Source organism: Amblyomma mixtum, chromosome 2 (genome assembly GCF_055824585.1).
Source record: "Amblyomma mixtum isolate Tamu chromosome 2, ASM5582458v1, whole genome shotgun sequence".
NCBI classification, from domain to species: domain Eukaryota; kingdom Metazoa; phylum Arthropoda; class Arachnida; order Ixodida; family Ixodidae; genus Amblyomma; species Amblyomma mixtum.
Window position 1 is genome coordinate 243,396,814 of NC_143013.1, and position 17,900 is coordinate 243,414,713.

A 17,900-nucleotide genomic window follows, 5' to 3' on the forward strand; every position below is an offset into this window, starting at 1 on the left:
TTACTTATGAATTAATCTATTCATTTTCTTATACATACTGCTAATCCCATCTGGGATTATTCCAGGAGGGCATTGCAGAGTCAGTAAGAACGATTGAAAAGAACGCATTACTCGGTGAGCATTTACATGAAAAACAACAAATGGCAAGCGTAAGGCAGAACCACAATAATTAACTAATCTAGCACAGAAATATCTAACATAACTATAAAAAGACAAAATAACACAACGTCGGGTTCCATCTTCTAAAAGACAGCAACACTAGAGACAAGAAATTTCTTTAAACACTATACAATGCAACCGAATGCAATAGGACGCACCGCGAGATACAAATACATGATTGCTAGTTGGTGTATATCCTCACAGTCGAAATACAAAGTTAAAACACGAATAACCGTACACTAACAGAGTAGAGGCGCAATATCAATAACGAAGGATCACTTGTAGAATCATCTGCTAACTATGTATTATATATTCTCAACTGCGGCGTGAACATTTCTAATGACAAACTGTTAGTAATTGAAAGATGTAAACTCTTCCATTCTCTAGTTGCTAACGGAAAAAAAATTAGTGTTCAAAGCAGTCAGGTTGGAAATGATACTCTTTAAGTGTATGGGAATGTTTATTACGCGTTGGTCTTCCTTGTGAAGATGAAATTTATTTTGCGCTATCTAGTTTTAGGTGGCGATGAATTAGTACATGAGCTTAAGCCGCGCGAGTTTAGCACGAGTTTTCAGTGCTGGTATCCTTCTTGTTTCATTATGTGTGCATTCATGGGCTGAGATATGTACATTCAGTGCACTGATTGGTTTATCGTTAATAGTGTATGGAAATACAGATTAGTGGTTTCTCCTTGTTATTGTCTTATAGGTTGTTTTAGTAACTTTGAGAGTCATCTGCGACTCGGGGCACCATTTTTTAATAGCTCCATGGCTATGGAATGTGATTTCCCGATAAATAATGAAGTTTTATGCGAAGAGTCGTATGTTAAAATTAGACGCTAAGTCCCTGTTAAAGATGAGAAAGAGGACAGGGGCCGAGATGCAACCCTGGGGAACACCAGATGTCATTTGATGGTTTGGTTTGGTTTATGTGGTTTAACGTCCCAAAGCGACTAAGGCTATGAGTAGAACTTTTTGTCGAGTTAGTTGGTACATTGTCTTGAAAGAATGTTAGTTGGTACATTGCCTGGTTTCCTTTCCTATTATTAAAGTTGGAAGTTGCGCCTCTTTCCTGTTCTGTGTTTTTTCCTTCCTGTTTCGTCCTTTTTTGGCGTACGACATTCTTTCAAGGCTATGAGAGACGCCGTAGTGGAAGGCTCCGGAAATTTGGGCCATCTGGGGTTCTTTAACGTGCACTGACATCGCACAGTACACAGGCCTCTAGAATTTCTCCTCCAAAGAAATTCTAGCCGCCGCGGCCGGGATCGAATCCGCGTCTTTCGGGTCAGCAGCCGAGCACCGTAACCGCTGAGCCACCGCGGTGACAGATGTCATTTGAACTACCAGGGAAACTTATTGGTTAATTTCTACAAACTGTGGTTGGCTTGACCTATTTCAGTTAACTATTGATCCATGCCCTAATGTAGTTTTTAGCTTATTAATTAGGTCAGTATGTGTAACCTGATCAAACGCCTTGGAAAAAGCAATTAGTATTAGGTATGCTTGTTTCTGACTTTCTATGCTCTCGGATAAGTTGGGCATAAATTCTGTGAGAAGTTCTGCTACCGCTGATGGCACTTGGTTGAAGCCATGTTGAAATGATGATAATATACATTCATTTTCGAGAAAAATAGTTGTGTTTAAAGGTAATCTGTTCCAGTATGTTGGACAATGAGCAGGCAATCTGCCTCACAAGATGTGGCACCCTCTGGAGTGACAAAAATTCGTCTGCTACTGATTGAAAACAAGCGCATGTGGGAGACGCAGGCGCCATATGGATCCACGGGGAATAAGCTGCGCCTGCGAAGTGGCAAGTCTGTGGATGGATGGATGGATGGATGGATGGATGGATGGATGGATGGATGGATGGATGGATGGACGGACGGATGGACGGACGGACTGACGGACGGACGGACGGACGGATGGATGGATGGATGGATAGGAGCGTCCCCTTTGAAACGGGGTGGTGGCAATTGCCACCATGCTCAGCTTTTCTTTATTTATTATTTTTTGTTTACTGTGTTGGCAATTCTCATTAAGATTCTCCATCACCTTTGCCTACGGCTTCCTACAATTCTAACCTTATGCCACATCTCTGCTTTTCAGCCACCAATCCTCCAATCGCTTTTTTGCTGACTTCCACTGCAGATTTATTTACATGACCATTGTTATCTTTAAACCCTAGGGCCTCAGAAAGAGTGACTGTGCCTGCATCGACATCCGGATGGATACCATCACATTTGATTATGAGGTGTTCAATTGTTTCCACAGATCTACCACACACTGCACATGTGTCTTCTTCGTTAAATTTCTTTTTGTAGCTGCGCGTTCTAAGACACCCTGATCTAGCTTCAAAAAGTAGGGCACTGCCTCTTGAGTTATCATAGAAAAATTCTTTCCTGATCTGCCTTTTCCAGAATCGATATAGTTCTACACTATGTTTCTTTTCCATTGAATTCATCCAATTTTTAACTTCCGCGTTTTTAACCTGTCGTTTAATGCTCTTTCTTTCTCCGTCCTCATGACCGGCATATTTACTGGTTAGTTTTCTAGTTCTTTTCCGCCACTGTGAGTCAACGTTCTTTCTGTATAAATATTTAAATACCTTAGCTGCCCATCTGTTATCATCCAATTTCCTCAGGCGTTCTTCATATAGTATTTTACTCTTAGCTTCCCGTGCCTCGAACGATGCCCAGCTCATATCCCCTTGTACTGCCTCGTTTGTGGTTTTGCCGTGGGCACCTAGTGCTAATCTTCCAACAGCTCTCTGATTTACGTCTAATCTCGACTGAACTTCTGCCCTTAAGCACAGAGCCGCATTGCCGAAAGTAAGTCCCGGCACCATTATTCCTTTCCAAATACCTCTTAGTATTTCATATTTGTTGTACCCCCATAATGCCCTATGTTTCATTATCCCGGCGTCTCTTCGTCCTTTTGCCCTAAGAGCCTGTTCATGCTTTTCCGTGTATATCTGCCCTTCGTTTAGCCATATCCCGAGGTATTTGTATTCGGCCACTTTGGGTATTTCGTGGCCTTGTATTTTAAGCACCTGATCAGTTGTATCGTTAAAAATCATCACACCTGATTTAGTTGCGCTAAAACTGAATCTTAGAGCGTCTCCTTCGTCTCCACAGCAATTAACCAAAGTTTGTAAATCTTCCTGGCTATCTGCTAACAGTACAATATCGTCTGCATACATTAAACCCGGGAGTCGCTGCTCAACTACATTTCCGCATAACCTGTACGATAGATTATAACCCAGATTACTTTCTTCTAGCCTTCTTTCAATATTTATCACGTAAAGCATGAACAGCAGCGGTGATAGAGGACAACCTTGCCTTAATCCTTTGTGGACCCCCACAGTTGTGGTACTTTTTTTTCCTTCCCATGTAATTTCAACTTCATTATCTCGGTAGATTTCCTGTAGAAAATCAATTACCTCATCACCAATACCTAAATCTTTCAATATGCTCCACAGGAGTTCCCTGTTCACGTTTTCGTATGCACCGCTTATGTCCAGAAAGGCTAAAAACAGAGGTCTATTTTCCGCCTCAGCTATCTCTATACATTGGGTAAGCACGAACAGGCTATCATCTAACCGCCTACCCCTTCTGAACCCATTCTGAAGTTCTCCGAGTATCCTATTCCCTTCTACCCATGACTGCATTTTTAATTTCACCGCCTGCATTGCCAGCCTGTACATAACAGATGTTATCGTAATCGGACAGAAGGATTTTATGTTCATCTTATCTCCTTTCCCTTTATAAATCAAATTCATTTTACTCTGTCTCCAGCTGTGCGGAATTTGCTGATTTGTTATGACTGCCTCCAATGCTTTTATCAGCGCGCCCTTGCTTCTTGGGCCAAGTTCATTGATCAGCTTAATTGGAATTTTGTCTATCCCTGCGGATGTGGTTTTAGGAATATTCGCTTCCGCCTTTTCCCAGTTAAGACTAGTCAGTTCTAAGCTGTTATTTTTTGTGCTGTTCTGTGTTGCCGCCTCACTTGGGGAGATTACCCCATTGGCGTTGCTAAAAGACGCAGCTATAAATGACGTAATGTAGTCCACAGCATCGTCTCCCTCTAAACATTTTCCCTCAGCATCTATAATCTGTTCCTGCTTTCTTTGATTTGTTTTTCCCAACCAGCTTATATGGTTCCAGAATTTTCTTGGCCCCCCTTTATTTGCCTCGCGAACTTCAGCCAGCCATTTATCAGAAGACTGCTTTATTTTAGCCTGGACTAGGACCTGAACTTGCTGTTGCTTTTGTCGATAAGATTCCCATTTTTTTCCTATTTCCTCTACAGATAACTGCGCCCTCTTTGCTTCTCTGTGCTCCCTTGAAGCCACCCGTCGTTGTTCGGACGGACGGACGGACGGATAGAAGTGCCCCCTTTGAAACGTGGTGGTGGAAACTGCCACCATGCTCAGCTTTTCTTTCTTTATTTTTGGTCAACTGTGTTGCTAATTCTCATTAAGATTCGCCATCTTCTTTCACTACGGTTTCCTACACTTCTAACCTGATATCACCTCTCCGCTTTTCAGCCATCAATCCTCCAATCGCTTTTTGCTAACTTCCACCGCAGATTTATTTACATGACCATTGTTATCTTTAAATCCTAGTGCCTCAGGAAGAGTGACTGTGCCTGCATCGACATCGGGATGGATACCATCACTTTTGAGTATGAGGTGTTTAATCGTGTCTACAGATCTACCACCTTGAAAATGATTGCATCGCATTGCATTCTTAAGTTGGTACCATGCACAAGGAAAAACAATAACAATAATTAACCCTTGGGGGTGTCCTTGACAGCTGCCGCCATCTGGTGCATGCGCTTGTCACTAACATGAACTGCACAAGCGCAGTAGGAACAGGCGGCTTCATTTTCAGCCAGTGGAGCTGGAGGAGAAGAGGCGCGCATGCGCACAGCGGCCTTGTGAAAAAGTCGGATTGAGATCTATCTATAGTTAGTAAGTTCTGACTTGTATTTTGGGAGGATTTTACCGTTTTTCCATTCTTTTGTGAGTATAGATGTTTTTATTGATTTATCGAAGTTTGTGTACAAATACTTAGTGCCCCATTCGGCATATCTTTAAAAAAAAATGGCTGAGGCTTAGCTAAGGTTAAGTCTAGTCAGATGCGAAGCATATTGATGGCTAGGCTTGGTAATACATGACTTTCCTTTTGTAGAACGTTGTCGCCGAGCCGCATATTGAGCACGCCGCTTAGCCAGACGTTCATCCCACTCTTCATCGGTCTCTGTGGCACGCTGAAGCTTTCGCTTCTCGTTCAAATCAGCCGTGCTTCTAGGTGGCATCCCAACACCTGGCCGCCTCGTAAGTGCCCGGAGAGCGAGGCAAGCTCAGCTTTATACCGCTGCTGTAGCGTCACGTGGTCAGCTGCAGCGCCTCTGATGTGGAGCCTCCACCGCCGCGGCCGACCGCGCGAGCCGGCAGCCCATCTCTCCTCTGCTGTGACGTCATGTTGTCACGTGGTCAGCCGCCGCGCCTCTGATGTGGAGCTTCCACCGCCGCGGCCGACCGCGCGAGCCGGCAGCCCATCTCTCCTCTGCTGTGACGTCATGTTGTCACGTGGTGTCACGTGGTCACGCTAAAGGTCAATGGTAGCTCCACCGCCGCGCTCGACGGGCTGTAGTGTAGCTCTAGTAATATGCTTCGCATAAAATGTATTAGGAATCTTGTCAGGCCCTGGTCCCTTTTCTGGGTCCAGATTAAATACAAGGTTAAGTATTCCGATCTCCGTCAGAGTTAGTGGTTCGATACGATTCATTCTGTTATGACTATAAGGAACTGTGCCATTATTATTATTAAAAACCAACGAGAAATAATTATTCAGTGAATTGGCGGACTCAAGGCTCTTCCGAGGATGAATTATACCTATGCTTTTTAAGGTTCATACAGGTAAAAAATTTTGTTGGGGGCGTCCTTATAAAAGTAGTGACAGTATTAACGAAGTATTGAGATTTAACAGCCTTTAGTCGACTTTTCATACTTTTTCATGGTAAGAGTATGGTTATTTCTTGTTTTGGGGCAAGAGTTTAACTTGAGAGATTTTTTTTTGTCGTTTAACTTTGTGTTTAGCATGCATAACGTCAGGTGTCCACCAAGGGTTACGCATTTTTATTTTTTTCTTTCTACATGGTACGAACTTGAGAATACAATGCGATGCAATCATTTTGAAGGTTTGCCATAACTATTCAGTGTCAGTTGTAGTGCGGAATTTCATTAAATAGGTCAAATTCGATGAAAATGTGGTTTAACCGCCGCGGTGGCTCAGTGGTTACGGCGCTCGGCTGCTGACCCGAAAGACGCGGGTTCGAACCCGGCCGCGGCGGCCGAACTGCGATGGAGGCGAAATTCTCGAGACCCGTGCACTGTGCGATGTCAGTGCAAGTTAAAGAGCCCCAGGTGGTCGAAACTTCCGGAGCCTTTGGGCGTCCCTCATAGCCTGAGTTGCTTTGGAGCGTTAAACCCAAATAAACCAAACCAAACAAAAATGCGGTCTAAAATACTACCTGGGTCAATGGACACCTCAATTATGCTTTCAAGTACGTGGGGATGGTGTCCACCTGCAAACAACTATGCTCGTTCTAAGCAATGCTAAACGCCAGCCAATTTTTTTACAACCGCCGGTGAGTTGAAGGCAAAAGCGGTTAATTTTGTTGATGCTTGAAGAAAGGAACAATTTGATTGTCTCATAAGGAATGAGCGAGTGGGTGAGTTAGCGACAAGTGAGGATAGACGTAGAGGGAAGATGGAATGGCGGAAGGGGCTGAGTGGGAGAGAGAGAAAGAGGCTTTGTAGGGACGCGCCCTGCTCGTCGCATTGGGTTTGTTTTCCCGCGAGGTCGCGGCCTCCCTGGTTTGAAAACAAGAGGGTTGCGAGAACGAAATTTCTTGTACGGGGTGAACTGAACATTTACTATCGTACTGCCAGGAAACCATTATTAGAGAGAGTGAAAATGCTTCGAAACCAGATATGAATGACTACCACAAACCAATTATTTATGGACTTAATTGGCGTCACAAGAGTGATTCCATGTGACATGGCGCGACCAAATTTGAATGCGGCAAATTGGTGCCATCAAGCCTCCTCGCTGTAGTGCAATCCTTCACAATACTATGGCTGATCAGTCCTTACCTGTCCGACCAAGGTCCGGTCCATTCCCCGTTTCCCCAGGGGTTCCTTAGGCGAATGAGGTTCACTTCTGCGTCTTCGTCCACAAAGACCTGAAGCAATAGCAGCGAGAACAAAATATATCGACAAAAGGCCCCGCTTTTCTATGCACTGTTCTGGCTATTGAGAGCTACATACGTGCTCAAAGTAAATTGTCCGTTGGAAATGAACAGATATAATTCCGTTGCCCTGTTTGCCATATTTGTCACATAGGTGAGTGTTATTACGCATCTGCCTATCAACTTATTATTTATTACGCAGCCATCTATCCAACCACGAGCGAATTGTAAGTATCTCTGGTTTCGTCTTTGACAATGAAACTACTAACACAGGTGCCCCTGAGGGTTCAATTATCGGTCATCTTCTGATTTCAATATTCATTAATGACCTCCCAAGCTGCCTCACTGATTCTGATTGAATTTCTTTCTTTCTTTCTTTCTTTCTTTCTTTCTTTCTTTCTTTCTTTCTTTCTTTCTTTCTTTCTTTCTTTCTTTCTTTCTTTCTTTCTTTCTTTCTTTCTTTCTTTCTTTCTTTCTTTCTTTCTTTCTTTCTTTCTTTCTTTCTTTCTTTCTTTCTTTCTTTCTTTCTTTCTTTCTTTCTTTCTCTCTTTCTTTCTTTCTTTCTTTCTTTCTTTCTTTCTTTCTTTCTTTCTTAGAACGTGTCTAAGGGGGGGCCGAAGCTAAAGGCGTAACAACGCCTGACGGGGCCTCGGCCCCCCAATACAAATTCAGCGCAAAAAAAAAAAATATTAATACATTTCCGCAAGCGGCACTGCACTTGTGAATCAAAGAAAACATTTGCACATCTGATAATGAAATGTAAATAAATGCGTAAAAACAGGGTAGTAGCAAGGCTAAAATAATGAACTTTGGAACAGAGAAAGCACAAAATATTTTTTTTCTATCTGACTTCCTTCTTTCTAGTTGATAATACGCATGCAAAAACACACAATGTATTTACAAAGCAAAGGAAAAACCGCTTGAAACCAAAACATTTTTACACTCTTTTTTGAATACAGGAAATCTTTTGTAGAAATCTACATTGAAATTGGTTCTGTTCAACATCTTAATTGTTTGAAAGTTTAATGTCTGTCGTCCATAGTTTGTTCTTATAGCTGGTAGTCTAAGTGTAGGGTTTCGGATTGAATAGCGAGATGAATTACCTGAGGAAGTTGGATAGAGTTTGTATTTATGAATCCATAGAAGTAACTTGAAATAGTACACCTATATATTTCATATGGATATACCATTTTCATCATTTAATAAAGTGCCTGGCTTCGCTAACCAAGACACTTAGTCAAGATCTTAACTTTTCTGCGTGGGGTACTAAAACAAGCTTGAGATTTCAAATTTCGTGTCTTCGACGAAGATGTCTAATGACATATTCGATAAATTTTCGACCGAGTTGCCCCGAGACCAATGCAGTGCGCAAAGGCCCAGGCAGTGCAGAGTGCAATTAGGTGTAGAGTGCAAGTTTCCTCTTGTACAGTTATGCCAGTACAATCGATTCCTTGAACTCCGCTGAACTATCAAATGTGCCGTAATTAAGTATATATAAAAGACATGACTCGTAATTATAGAAAGGTCGGAAATAAGTGGGTTTGCTGTGAAAGGAAAAATTGTAAAAGAGCAAATCGTTTTGAAACTGCCTGTTTATTGTATGTTTATTGCGAATATGTTTTTTTTCTTGTTATGTTTCCATCAGTAAAAATGCTCCACTAAACTGATCGTTTCCTCCACGCCTAACAGTAATAAATATTACTGTGTCTGTAAAAAGAGGTAATTTTTTACAGATGATGTTTAAGCAATGACAATAAAAGCGGACGGAAATGAAATGACATGGAATTGTCTCAAATTTCCTTTATTGCTATTTACTTTTTTGAGGAGCAGTGGACCGTTGTTACACTCACTGCGCATCCCTGATATCCCCAGAAAATTTGCTTACCTTCTCAGCGCCGGTGACGCTGTACTCGTGGTACTCTTTGAGGCCCTCGGCTGCCCCCTCATCGTCCTGGTAAGTTTGCGGAGCAAGCTTTAGGTCATTCAGCAATGCAGACAGTGCTGTTCAAACTGCCCGAATCGAACTCACCAAGATGGAACATGTTACGAGGGAATTCCGCTCCAGCGACCTTTGGAGAATCCTAAAGAAATCCTTAGACTCGCTCGTCAGCGTGAGCTGCTCGGTCAGTCCCCCAGTGATTGCTGTGAAAGCCTCTACTCCAGAGCCTCCTTGAAGTGCATCGTAGCTTCCATGCAGCCTGTTAAAGTAGGGTGATTAATTAATTAATTAATTTAGTGACTTTCTTTGGGTCCGCGTAATGACGCAACTGCGGATGAATGATATTTTGTCACGTTACGTAAAATGATAATACGAAAATATAACAACAGTAACCCACGTGCCAAGCACGTCATGCCTAGAGGCGCGACAGCGAAGCTCCAATCAGCCGTTTATGGCTATGCTTTACGGAAGCAAATATGTTCTGTGCATTACCGAAAATAAGCATTAAAGCAACATGACATTTCCTGATGTAACTTCTGTACTGCACGCAAATCTACGTACCTTAACGCATAAGGTAATACAAGAAGCGCCCCCAATCGGCGCCTGCCAATTGCTCGCGGAAGAGATCTTCAGCACTGTGGGTCAGGGTCAAATGTATGCAGCAATGAGGCGCGTTCATGCTTCAAGGATAGAACTTATATTTAATTGAGGAACACGTGTACCACAACATGATTATTTAGTATACACTTTTTTCAGCTTCCGTCAAGCAAGAACAGGGTAATTTGTATTAATGTTGAGCCCATTTATGACGGCCGCAGTTATAACGAACGCCTGCTTATTACGAACGAGGCGTGTGCGACCGTCAAAATATATATTAGAGCAAACGAATTTCGTCACAGATACAGTGAACGAACGTCACTGTTTAAATCGATTAGAGCTTATGAAAACGCGCCGTAAATTCGGCCCCGTAGTCGAAAAACACATGCTTCCAGCCAGCATGGAGACCGAAAAGCTGGCTCCCCCCCCCCCTTTCACACACACACACTTCCAAAACAACGTGGTGACCTCAAAAAAGCGATAAAAAATGTAAGGCAGATTACACTCTCATGTAAGACGGATGACACAGCGATGCTGTTAGAGTTTTGTTGACTAATTTAGCCGTGTTTCTACTCATTTATATCTGTTGTCGTCTGTAGTGCCCCCCTCCAAGATCAACGAACACAGTCATCAGTACGTACAAGTGTTTATTTCAGCACCACCCACAGGGGCTTTACCATAGATGTATGGTTGGATGGATGGATAGGAGCGTCCTCCTTGGGACGGGCCACCATGCTCAGCTTTTTTTTCTGGACGTCTGACGCCCCCTGAGAGAGTGGACCGCAACTAATACAATAGTTGTCGTCTGCTTCGACAGGTGGTGTCAGTCGTCCGTGGGTGAGCACATTACTGCGAACAGAGCCACCACTGCGCACGACTAACAGATCAACCTCCGGCTTAAACAGCATTCCTGTTAAAATTTACCTTTGAAACCACCGGCCAAGCGCGCATGGAAGGGCTTCAGTGTCAGTTAGTGCATGCACGTGCGCCAGTTATAAAGTGGAAGAAGAGCGGTGCGCATGAAACAGGGATGTCCAGCGTTTGTTAAAAACTACACGGTGGGTGATAAACCAATGGCAGCAACCTGAAAACACTTACTGACAGTCACGCGGTATCATTGCTGGCTGAGCCAGTCACGTGATGCGCGTTCTCCAGTCGGTTTTCGCAACTTCTGCGCTACTGCCGGACGGATGCAGTGCGCATTCAATCCCTAAAACTCGTTGGCAGAAACGATTTCGAAGAGAACCCCTTCACCACTCTGAAAAGTTTGGAAAGCTGTGCTGGGCTTGAATGAAGATGCAGAAGTGCTTAACGGGCTTTTTCATGAAATAAGAGCTACTTCTGCTTGACTTTGCATTTTTTTCTGCGAGAGAGGAACTGCACTTACTGCGAGCATTTCAAAGGGTGCGCTGCTTGGGACGTACTACAGAGACGAACAGAGACTTTGAGCGCAATCTACCAACTGAGTTTTTTTTTCCCCAGAAGATTGAAACGGAGAAAACAAGTACACGTGACTACGGCCCGACGATAAACGAAAAGCAGCGCAGCCTTTGAAATGACCGTATTCTAACGAGCCCAATCCCAATCACTTCTTTGCTGCGAATCTCGGTGACAAAGAAGGCGACCGCCGTGATCGCCGGGTTCCTTACAAGTGGGCTCGCGTGTGATCTCCATCCCCGTACTCGACACCCGGAAAGCGACAACTCAGCCATACAGCTCACGCAGAAAATAGTAATACTGCAGCACACTTCTGCACAACGTGACTAGTTTCAGCACTCCGTTAATATACCATTGCAAGTCCAAGTAAATGCTGACTTCCGAAATGTTCAACTAGCAGCTGTGTGTGTGCTCACTTGGCGTAGGCTTTCTCGAGCAGCGCGCTCCAGAACTCTCCGTCGGTGCTGGAGGTCATGAAGGCCAGTCTGCCGGTCATCTCGTTCACCGGAAGCCGGTCGTCAACAGGCACGTCGATCCACCTGTTGAACCTCCAAAGGCGGAAGTGGAAGATACCTGCGTACTCTCCTTCCGCGAAGCTCTGTCCCGCAGGCACAACATTCTCCAGCAGCTTCGGGTGCATGGTTAGGGTGGCGATGGCAGCGGCCACCCAGCAGTTTCCTGGAATTTGAGCGATGAGTGTTAAGGGTCTAGCTAATAACTCTGGCCTCAGTCACTCCCAAGTCTACTTACTTCCGGCGGTTGGGTGAAAGGGAACTGCGGATAGGCTGAACACTGTATCCACTTCGAGTTGTTGATCAATTCGCTCTCGCCCTACCATATACTAAAAGTCCCGGTTAGCTCAGTTGGTAGAGCGAGTGCTCCGGTGAAGCGGTGACCCCGGGTTCGAACCCGTACCAAGAAGAATTTTTCCTTATCTACCAACTTTCCGTGGAAGCTGTATAACTTTCTTTGTAGCCGTGTGATTGCACTAGGGTGGATGCCGATGAGTAATTCGCTCCCTTATTACAAATTTCATCATTTCTTCAGGTTGAAAGACAGTCTGTGATGTACTCACCCAGCGATCCTTGCGTGACGTCAAAACGACTGAAGCCTTCCGTCATGAACTCCGGGTTTTCGGTGATTTCCTGCCAATACGATGACACAATTCGTGAATGCTACAAAGCCCACGCACAGCTAACGATAAAGCATCTTAATTCAAAAGGCAACGCCCTTTTCAAACGTTCCCAGTTGTTCCAACCCTCCATATAGATGGTTTTACAACATGATTACAACTTTGATCACATATAGTTCAGTAATGAGGATAGGTAGAAAGGTGCGGCTTGCTGCATATGTTCACACACTGTTAAAGTTTTGGCAGCAGTTCAACAGAGTTCAATTTGTGAGCCATCTGTAGCATGCAGGATTTCTAAGCGACATTCTAATTCTTGCCATGCTCGCGCTGGTGCACTCATTAACGTTTGTGATTGCCGTTGTGATGCGAGCTAGCAGTTCCTGCTGCAGGTCCCGCACCGGGGTCTGGTAGACCACATCCTTCACGAGGCCCCGAAGAGAAATATCTAATGGGGCTATGTCTGAAGACCTTGGAGGCCAGGGAGTGTGTGCTGCAGTGCCAATCCAGCGACCTGGAAATGGGTCGTTCGAGGCGACCCTAACGATGAAGGCCCAGTGAGGAGGGGCACAATTATGCGGAAAGATGATGTCAGGTTGCGGTTCTTGGGTCTGTGGCAATGCAAATGGTTGCAACATGTCCATATAAACAGTCGAGGTTACTGACGCCTCTGTGAAGAGAGACAAACCCACCTCACGAATATGAAGACTACCACAGGAAATGTTTAATCAACTAACCCGAAAAAACAAGCTAAACTTTAAGTGTGTGTGAGCATTATGCCGTAAGCCGAACCTTTCTACCCTTCCCCATTTCTGAAATATATGTGATCAAAGTTGTAAAGATCATTTTAGATAATTTTAAGTAGTTAAAATGATATGCAAGCCGCAATGCACGTGCCACGAGCAAGCCTGGCTGTTTGGTAATTTTCTAACAGGTTTGTATATACAGTGCACACCACCACGAACATGAACCGTACAGACAGAACGGAGACATTCAGTGAAGGATAAACAATAGACGATACATGGTGCTTTCTATTGTTTCTATAGAGCTCCGTCCACCACTGTGTCTCCGGTCATGCTGTATATGTTCATGATGCTTCCGAATCAACCAACCTTAATTATGACTTGGGCGATTTTGCAACGTGCTGATTGAAATTGTAATATAATCGTTTCATCCCACCATCCCAGACGCACACCCGCATACATTTACTTACTTGGCTTGGCGCGAATATTTGGTGTTGAAGTTGAACAACACTGATGTGGTGTTTAGCCAAAGACGGCCAAGAAAAGACTACGTACGGAGATAATGAATTTACCCTAATTTTCTCTCTATATATTATAGGCTGTACCGGTTTATAAGGTGAAATTTATCGCTTAGCGGACTATATATTGGCGCAGGCTATAGAGTAATTTCTTTTACATTGCCAAATATGGCATAAAATTGCCAACGCTTGTTTTATAATCAGGTTTTGTTGTGCCTTCGCTCTGCGTTAACATAATTTTTTTTTTGCGCCTGGCTGCTGTCAGCAATAAAATGTCTATGAAAAATCTAATAAAAAATATTTTTTTTCTGCAAAAATTTAGCCCTGCGGACTATACGCTGAGTGTGGACTGTACAGTGGAAATTTCCGTATCAGCAATTCAAAATCCAAGAAACATGTCAAGCCTAATGTTGCATGAAAGCCTGACAACAAACACTCAGTATAAAATTTCGACATGCATGATTCTCCATCGTGACCATTGAACAGGTATAGACATGCTGTATTTTTGCTCTTCGGTCTAAACTCTTCAGTGCTCTTCTTCGCAATCATTCTTTCCCCATCAATACAGTTGTGTCAAATTGCGGCGAAGACGGACAGTGAGCTACGACCAAGGCTGCGGCTGTGGCTAATGCCTGCGCGCTCGTACCAAAAACAAGGAGGAGAAAACAAAGAAAATAACGGGGAATCGTGCCGTCATGCGGCCGACCACCAGAGGCCAAGCTCTCATCACATGAAGCTGTTCTTTTCCCTCTTTCTCCCTCCAGGCTTCCCAATGTCAATACCAGATAATAGCTAGGACTCGGTCCTGGCGAATAAAGTCCAATAAAGTCCAAAAAAAAACAAAACAAGGAAGACATTGCCATGGGTTCTCACCCAAGGCCTTTTCCACACAACACCGAACTGGGGTTCTCTGGGGCCAAAGACACTGGCTGCAGTGCAGGGGAACTCCGGATCCTCGAAGAGGTTCTCCGTATTCTTGCAATGCTCCAGCAATGCGTCGTAGTCTTGAGACTCGGTGTTTTTCGTCTCGATTCCTGAAAAACGTTCACCGAACTACGCACCAGGGCGCATATGTTAATAACGAAATCGAAACACAACATATGGCTGTGAATCAGACTATTATGACTATCTTAACTTAAGCTAGGCGATGCAATCATCTATGTAGCAGATGAAAAATCTCATTTAGCAGCAACTACAGAGCTGTGCCAAGAACGCACAAAATAAATATGAGCATTACGCAGTTTTGAAAGCGTTGAATTTCAGTTTTCACATTTCAAGTCGAGTCTAAAACAACTACGTGAATTTGGACATGCAACACTGCTCGCTGGGAAGACGGTGGGATGCTGTCGCTAATTGTTGAAACCGCAGGTAATACCGTGTCGCCGGGGCCTTGCAGGGCTATAGTTCACAGGATGCAATTTTTACACCAGACTTTTACACGGAAAAGAGGTAGCGAAGGAGGCGCGTCTTGAGAATAGACAAAAAAAAAAAACAGGCCACAACAACAAATAGCCAAACAGCGAACAACAAAGAAATAGCCCGTTCCTGCGCGTCAAAAGCAAATCAATCGCGACTCGTTGACTGCTGCAAAGTGCTTTAACGGCCAGCCGAATCTGTAATTCCGCTGCTCGGATGGCTGACTACCAAGTCGCAGAATAGTTCGAATACAGTTTTCCTGACGTATGGCATGTGCGACATGCCAGTAAACACCGCACGTCCCATTTTTTGTTGGACGAAGAGGACGCATATTCCCTTCGCACTGCTTCATGCATGCCAGCAATCTTTTCGCTGCTTTTCAGCATCCAGCTTTTGTCTCTTTACCACAGCAAAACTTTTCCGGATAAAGTGTGAGCACAGCTTGGGCGCGAGATCTCGAGGGCACCGATGTGGGCGAAGCTGTCACTTTTCGCAATGTCGCACCAACTCGCCCAAGTGCCACCTTATTGAGACTGTGAACTACTTATCGTTGTGTTGGAAACGGTACGGAAAGTGAAGGAACAAAACGCTAACCGTAAAGTCGGCTTGGCGTACAACAGTTGAGGTGAGGGTTGATGGAAATGTAGAGAGCACCTACCCACACTCCTTCCCAAGCATCATTTAGTAAATGCTATGTTTAGGGTCATGTGGCACATTTCTGCTAAGGCGGCAGTAAGCCCTAAGCGAAAGAAAAACAGTGAGAGCACTGACAACAAAATGCTTTGCTGTTCAGGTTTGGCACTGATGTTGATAAGCATAAATTGGTTCCAAAGCAACGAAATTTTTCTACGGAAGATGTTCGAGCGCAGTTGAACATTACGATTCCATCTCCTCTCTTTCATCAACTTGCGAAACCATTCCTCGTTTCTTTCACTCTGGTTGGTTAGCCACTGGGCAAATGAACTCTGCGATAACTTCTCCTCTATTTCACCAGCCTTTCAGGCCTTGTTGCACTTCCTTCATGGCACCGTTAATTAACGCCGTTAACGTGCTTTTCTTTTCTTGTGTTGCGGAGAAAAGCGGCCGCTATTTAAAAGCCTGCAATTGATGACGTAACCGACGTCCTTCTGACCAGCACTTCGGCCCCGTGTCTAGGTGGTGCTGGGTTTATGCTGGAGTATCTGGTAATGAACAATCTGATAAATTTAGTCGGATGGACTTGGTGCGGTGGTCTGCGTTTTCTTTGAGCATACCCGTCCCTACGCAGGGGCGTTAACCCGGCTGTCGGCAAGTGGGGATATTGTTGTAACCATGGAAGACCAATGCATTGGATATGTGAGAACGAAAGTTCTTTTCCCCCTCAAGATACTCGGAACATTGGCGACATGAAACGAGCCCCAGTTCACGTCCTTGAAGAAAAGCTGATGGGCTGAATATTTTTGACAAAGGCTATACCTCACGAAAGTATTGGAACCATTTCTGCTGAAGCATAGGAAGAGAGCACATGGCTGATGGAAATAGTGGGAAACTGTGTATGACGCCGGTATCGCGAGTAGATTGCGGTGCTCCGAGCAGGCTTTCGCGTACACTCAGATCGCTGGCCATTTTGTCCTGAGAACGTGTTCTGGGGCCATGCCCTAGCAAATAAAAACAACTTTGAGCTTCTACACCTCGAGTGATTATAGCAGCCCTGCATAAGATGGGCACAAGTTTGCCTCCCGTCATACTGGCGTTTTCTTGGCAGTTTCCTGATATCCCGCGCATGTTTCTAAAAAATCGTTCAGCACTGACACACCTCAACGTCAAATATTTATAAAGATGTGAACGCGAGCAGTATACGCAGATAAAATTTCAAAAAATGACGAAATAAAAAAAATGTAACAATAAATGAGTGATGCGGCTGTATAAGTGCGGATTTTCAGACGTGTGTACAATAAAAACAAAGCTAATAATAAGCATCGAAGTACAGCAAAAACTAAAATATTAGTGGCGAGTAAATTAACGCAAACTGGGACCATTGGGGAAATAAAAAATCCAGAAGCCACAGGCATGAAGCTTACCTTGTATACTTTCTCCTTTTTGAAATGTTCCATACTCTTTCTTCGTCTTTACTTCACTTGGACTGCAACACCTTGAACTTCCCTCACATAGGAAGGCTTGAAGAAACAGATACGCTGCACAGCTCTGCCGGCAAGCAGCTATTGACGACGGTACTGCCGCTGACAAATGCCCGGATAAAGAACCCTTATCGTCTCCTAGCCCACTCATGCGCTCACAAGTTTCTCCGTTTCCATTCTGCTCTTATATTCTTTCTTTATCTCTTCCTCTTTTGAGCCGCGCCTCACACACCTGGCGGCAAGCAGACGCGTCTGCGCTTGTGTCAGCGGTGACGAGGAAAGCAGGCGACTATTTCACAGTAAACTCCAGAAGGCGCAAAACAAAAAGCTGAAGGTGTTAGAAGCTTGCAAAAAATGTGTAAATGTTTAGACGCTTACTTCCCAAAGCAACATCATGGCCTATGAGCCCCGTATAGTGGAGGGCTGGTGGTCAGGTCTGACCAGCTGCGTCTTTTTTTTTTAGCTAAGATGTGTTCGTCATATAATCTATAAGTTAGGATGGGCCCGTAGAAGTCCTCAATGAATGAATGAATGAATCAATCAATCGATTAAGCGTTAACTGACATAGTGAACACCTGGTACGAATACC

At 44.2% G+C, this 17,900-nt stretch overlaps 1 protein-coding gene across 1 annotated transcript in view; it reads right to left on the reverse strand.

Annotated features, from left to right (window-relative positions):
• The window catches only part of LOC149363268 (calpain-A-like), a 22,521-nt gene extending 4,831 nt beyond the window's left edge, over positions 1 to 17,690 (reverse strand). The window contains exons 1-7 of the mRNA XM_089573424.1: positions 17,255 to 17,690; positions 14,652 to 14,831; positions 12,464 to 12,533; positions 11,805 to 12,066; positions 9,445 to 9,613; positions 9,301 to 9,366; positions 7,321 to 7,409 (exon numbers count right to left, since the gene is read on the reverse strand). Coding sequence (XP_089429550.1) covers positions 7,321 to 7,409; positions 9,301 to 9,366; positions 9,445 to 9,613; positions 11,805 to 12,066; positions 12,464 to 12,533; positions 14,652 to 14,831; positions 17,255 to 17,287 — 869 coding nt within the window. The 5' untranslated portion in view covers positions 17,288 to 17,690. The remainder of the gene's footprint in view (positions 1 to 7,320; positions 7,410 to 9,300; positions 9,367 to 9,444; positions 9,614 to 11,804; positions 12,067 to 12,463; positions 12,534 to 14,651; positions 14,832 to 17,254) is intronic.
• Positions 17,691 to 17,900: the final 210 nt, after the last annotated feature.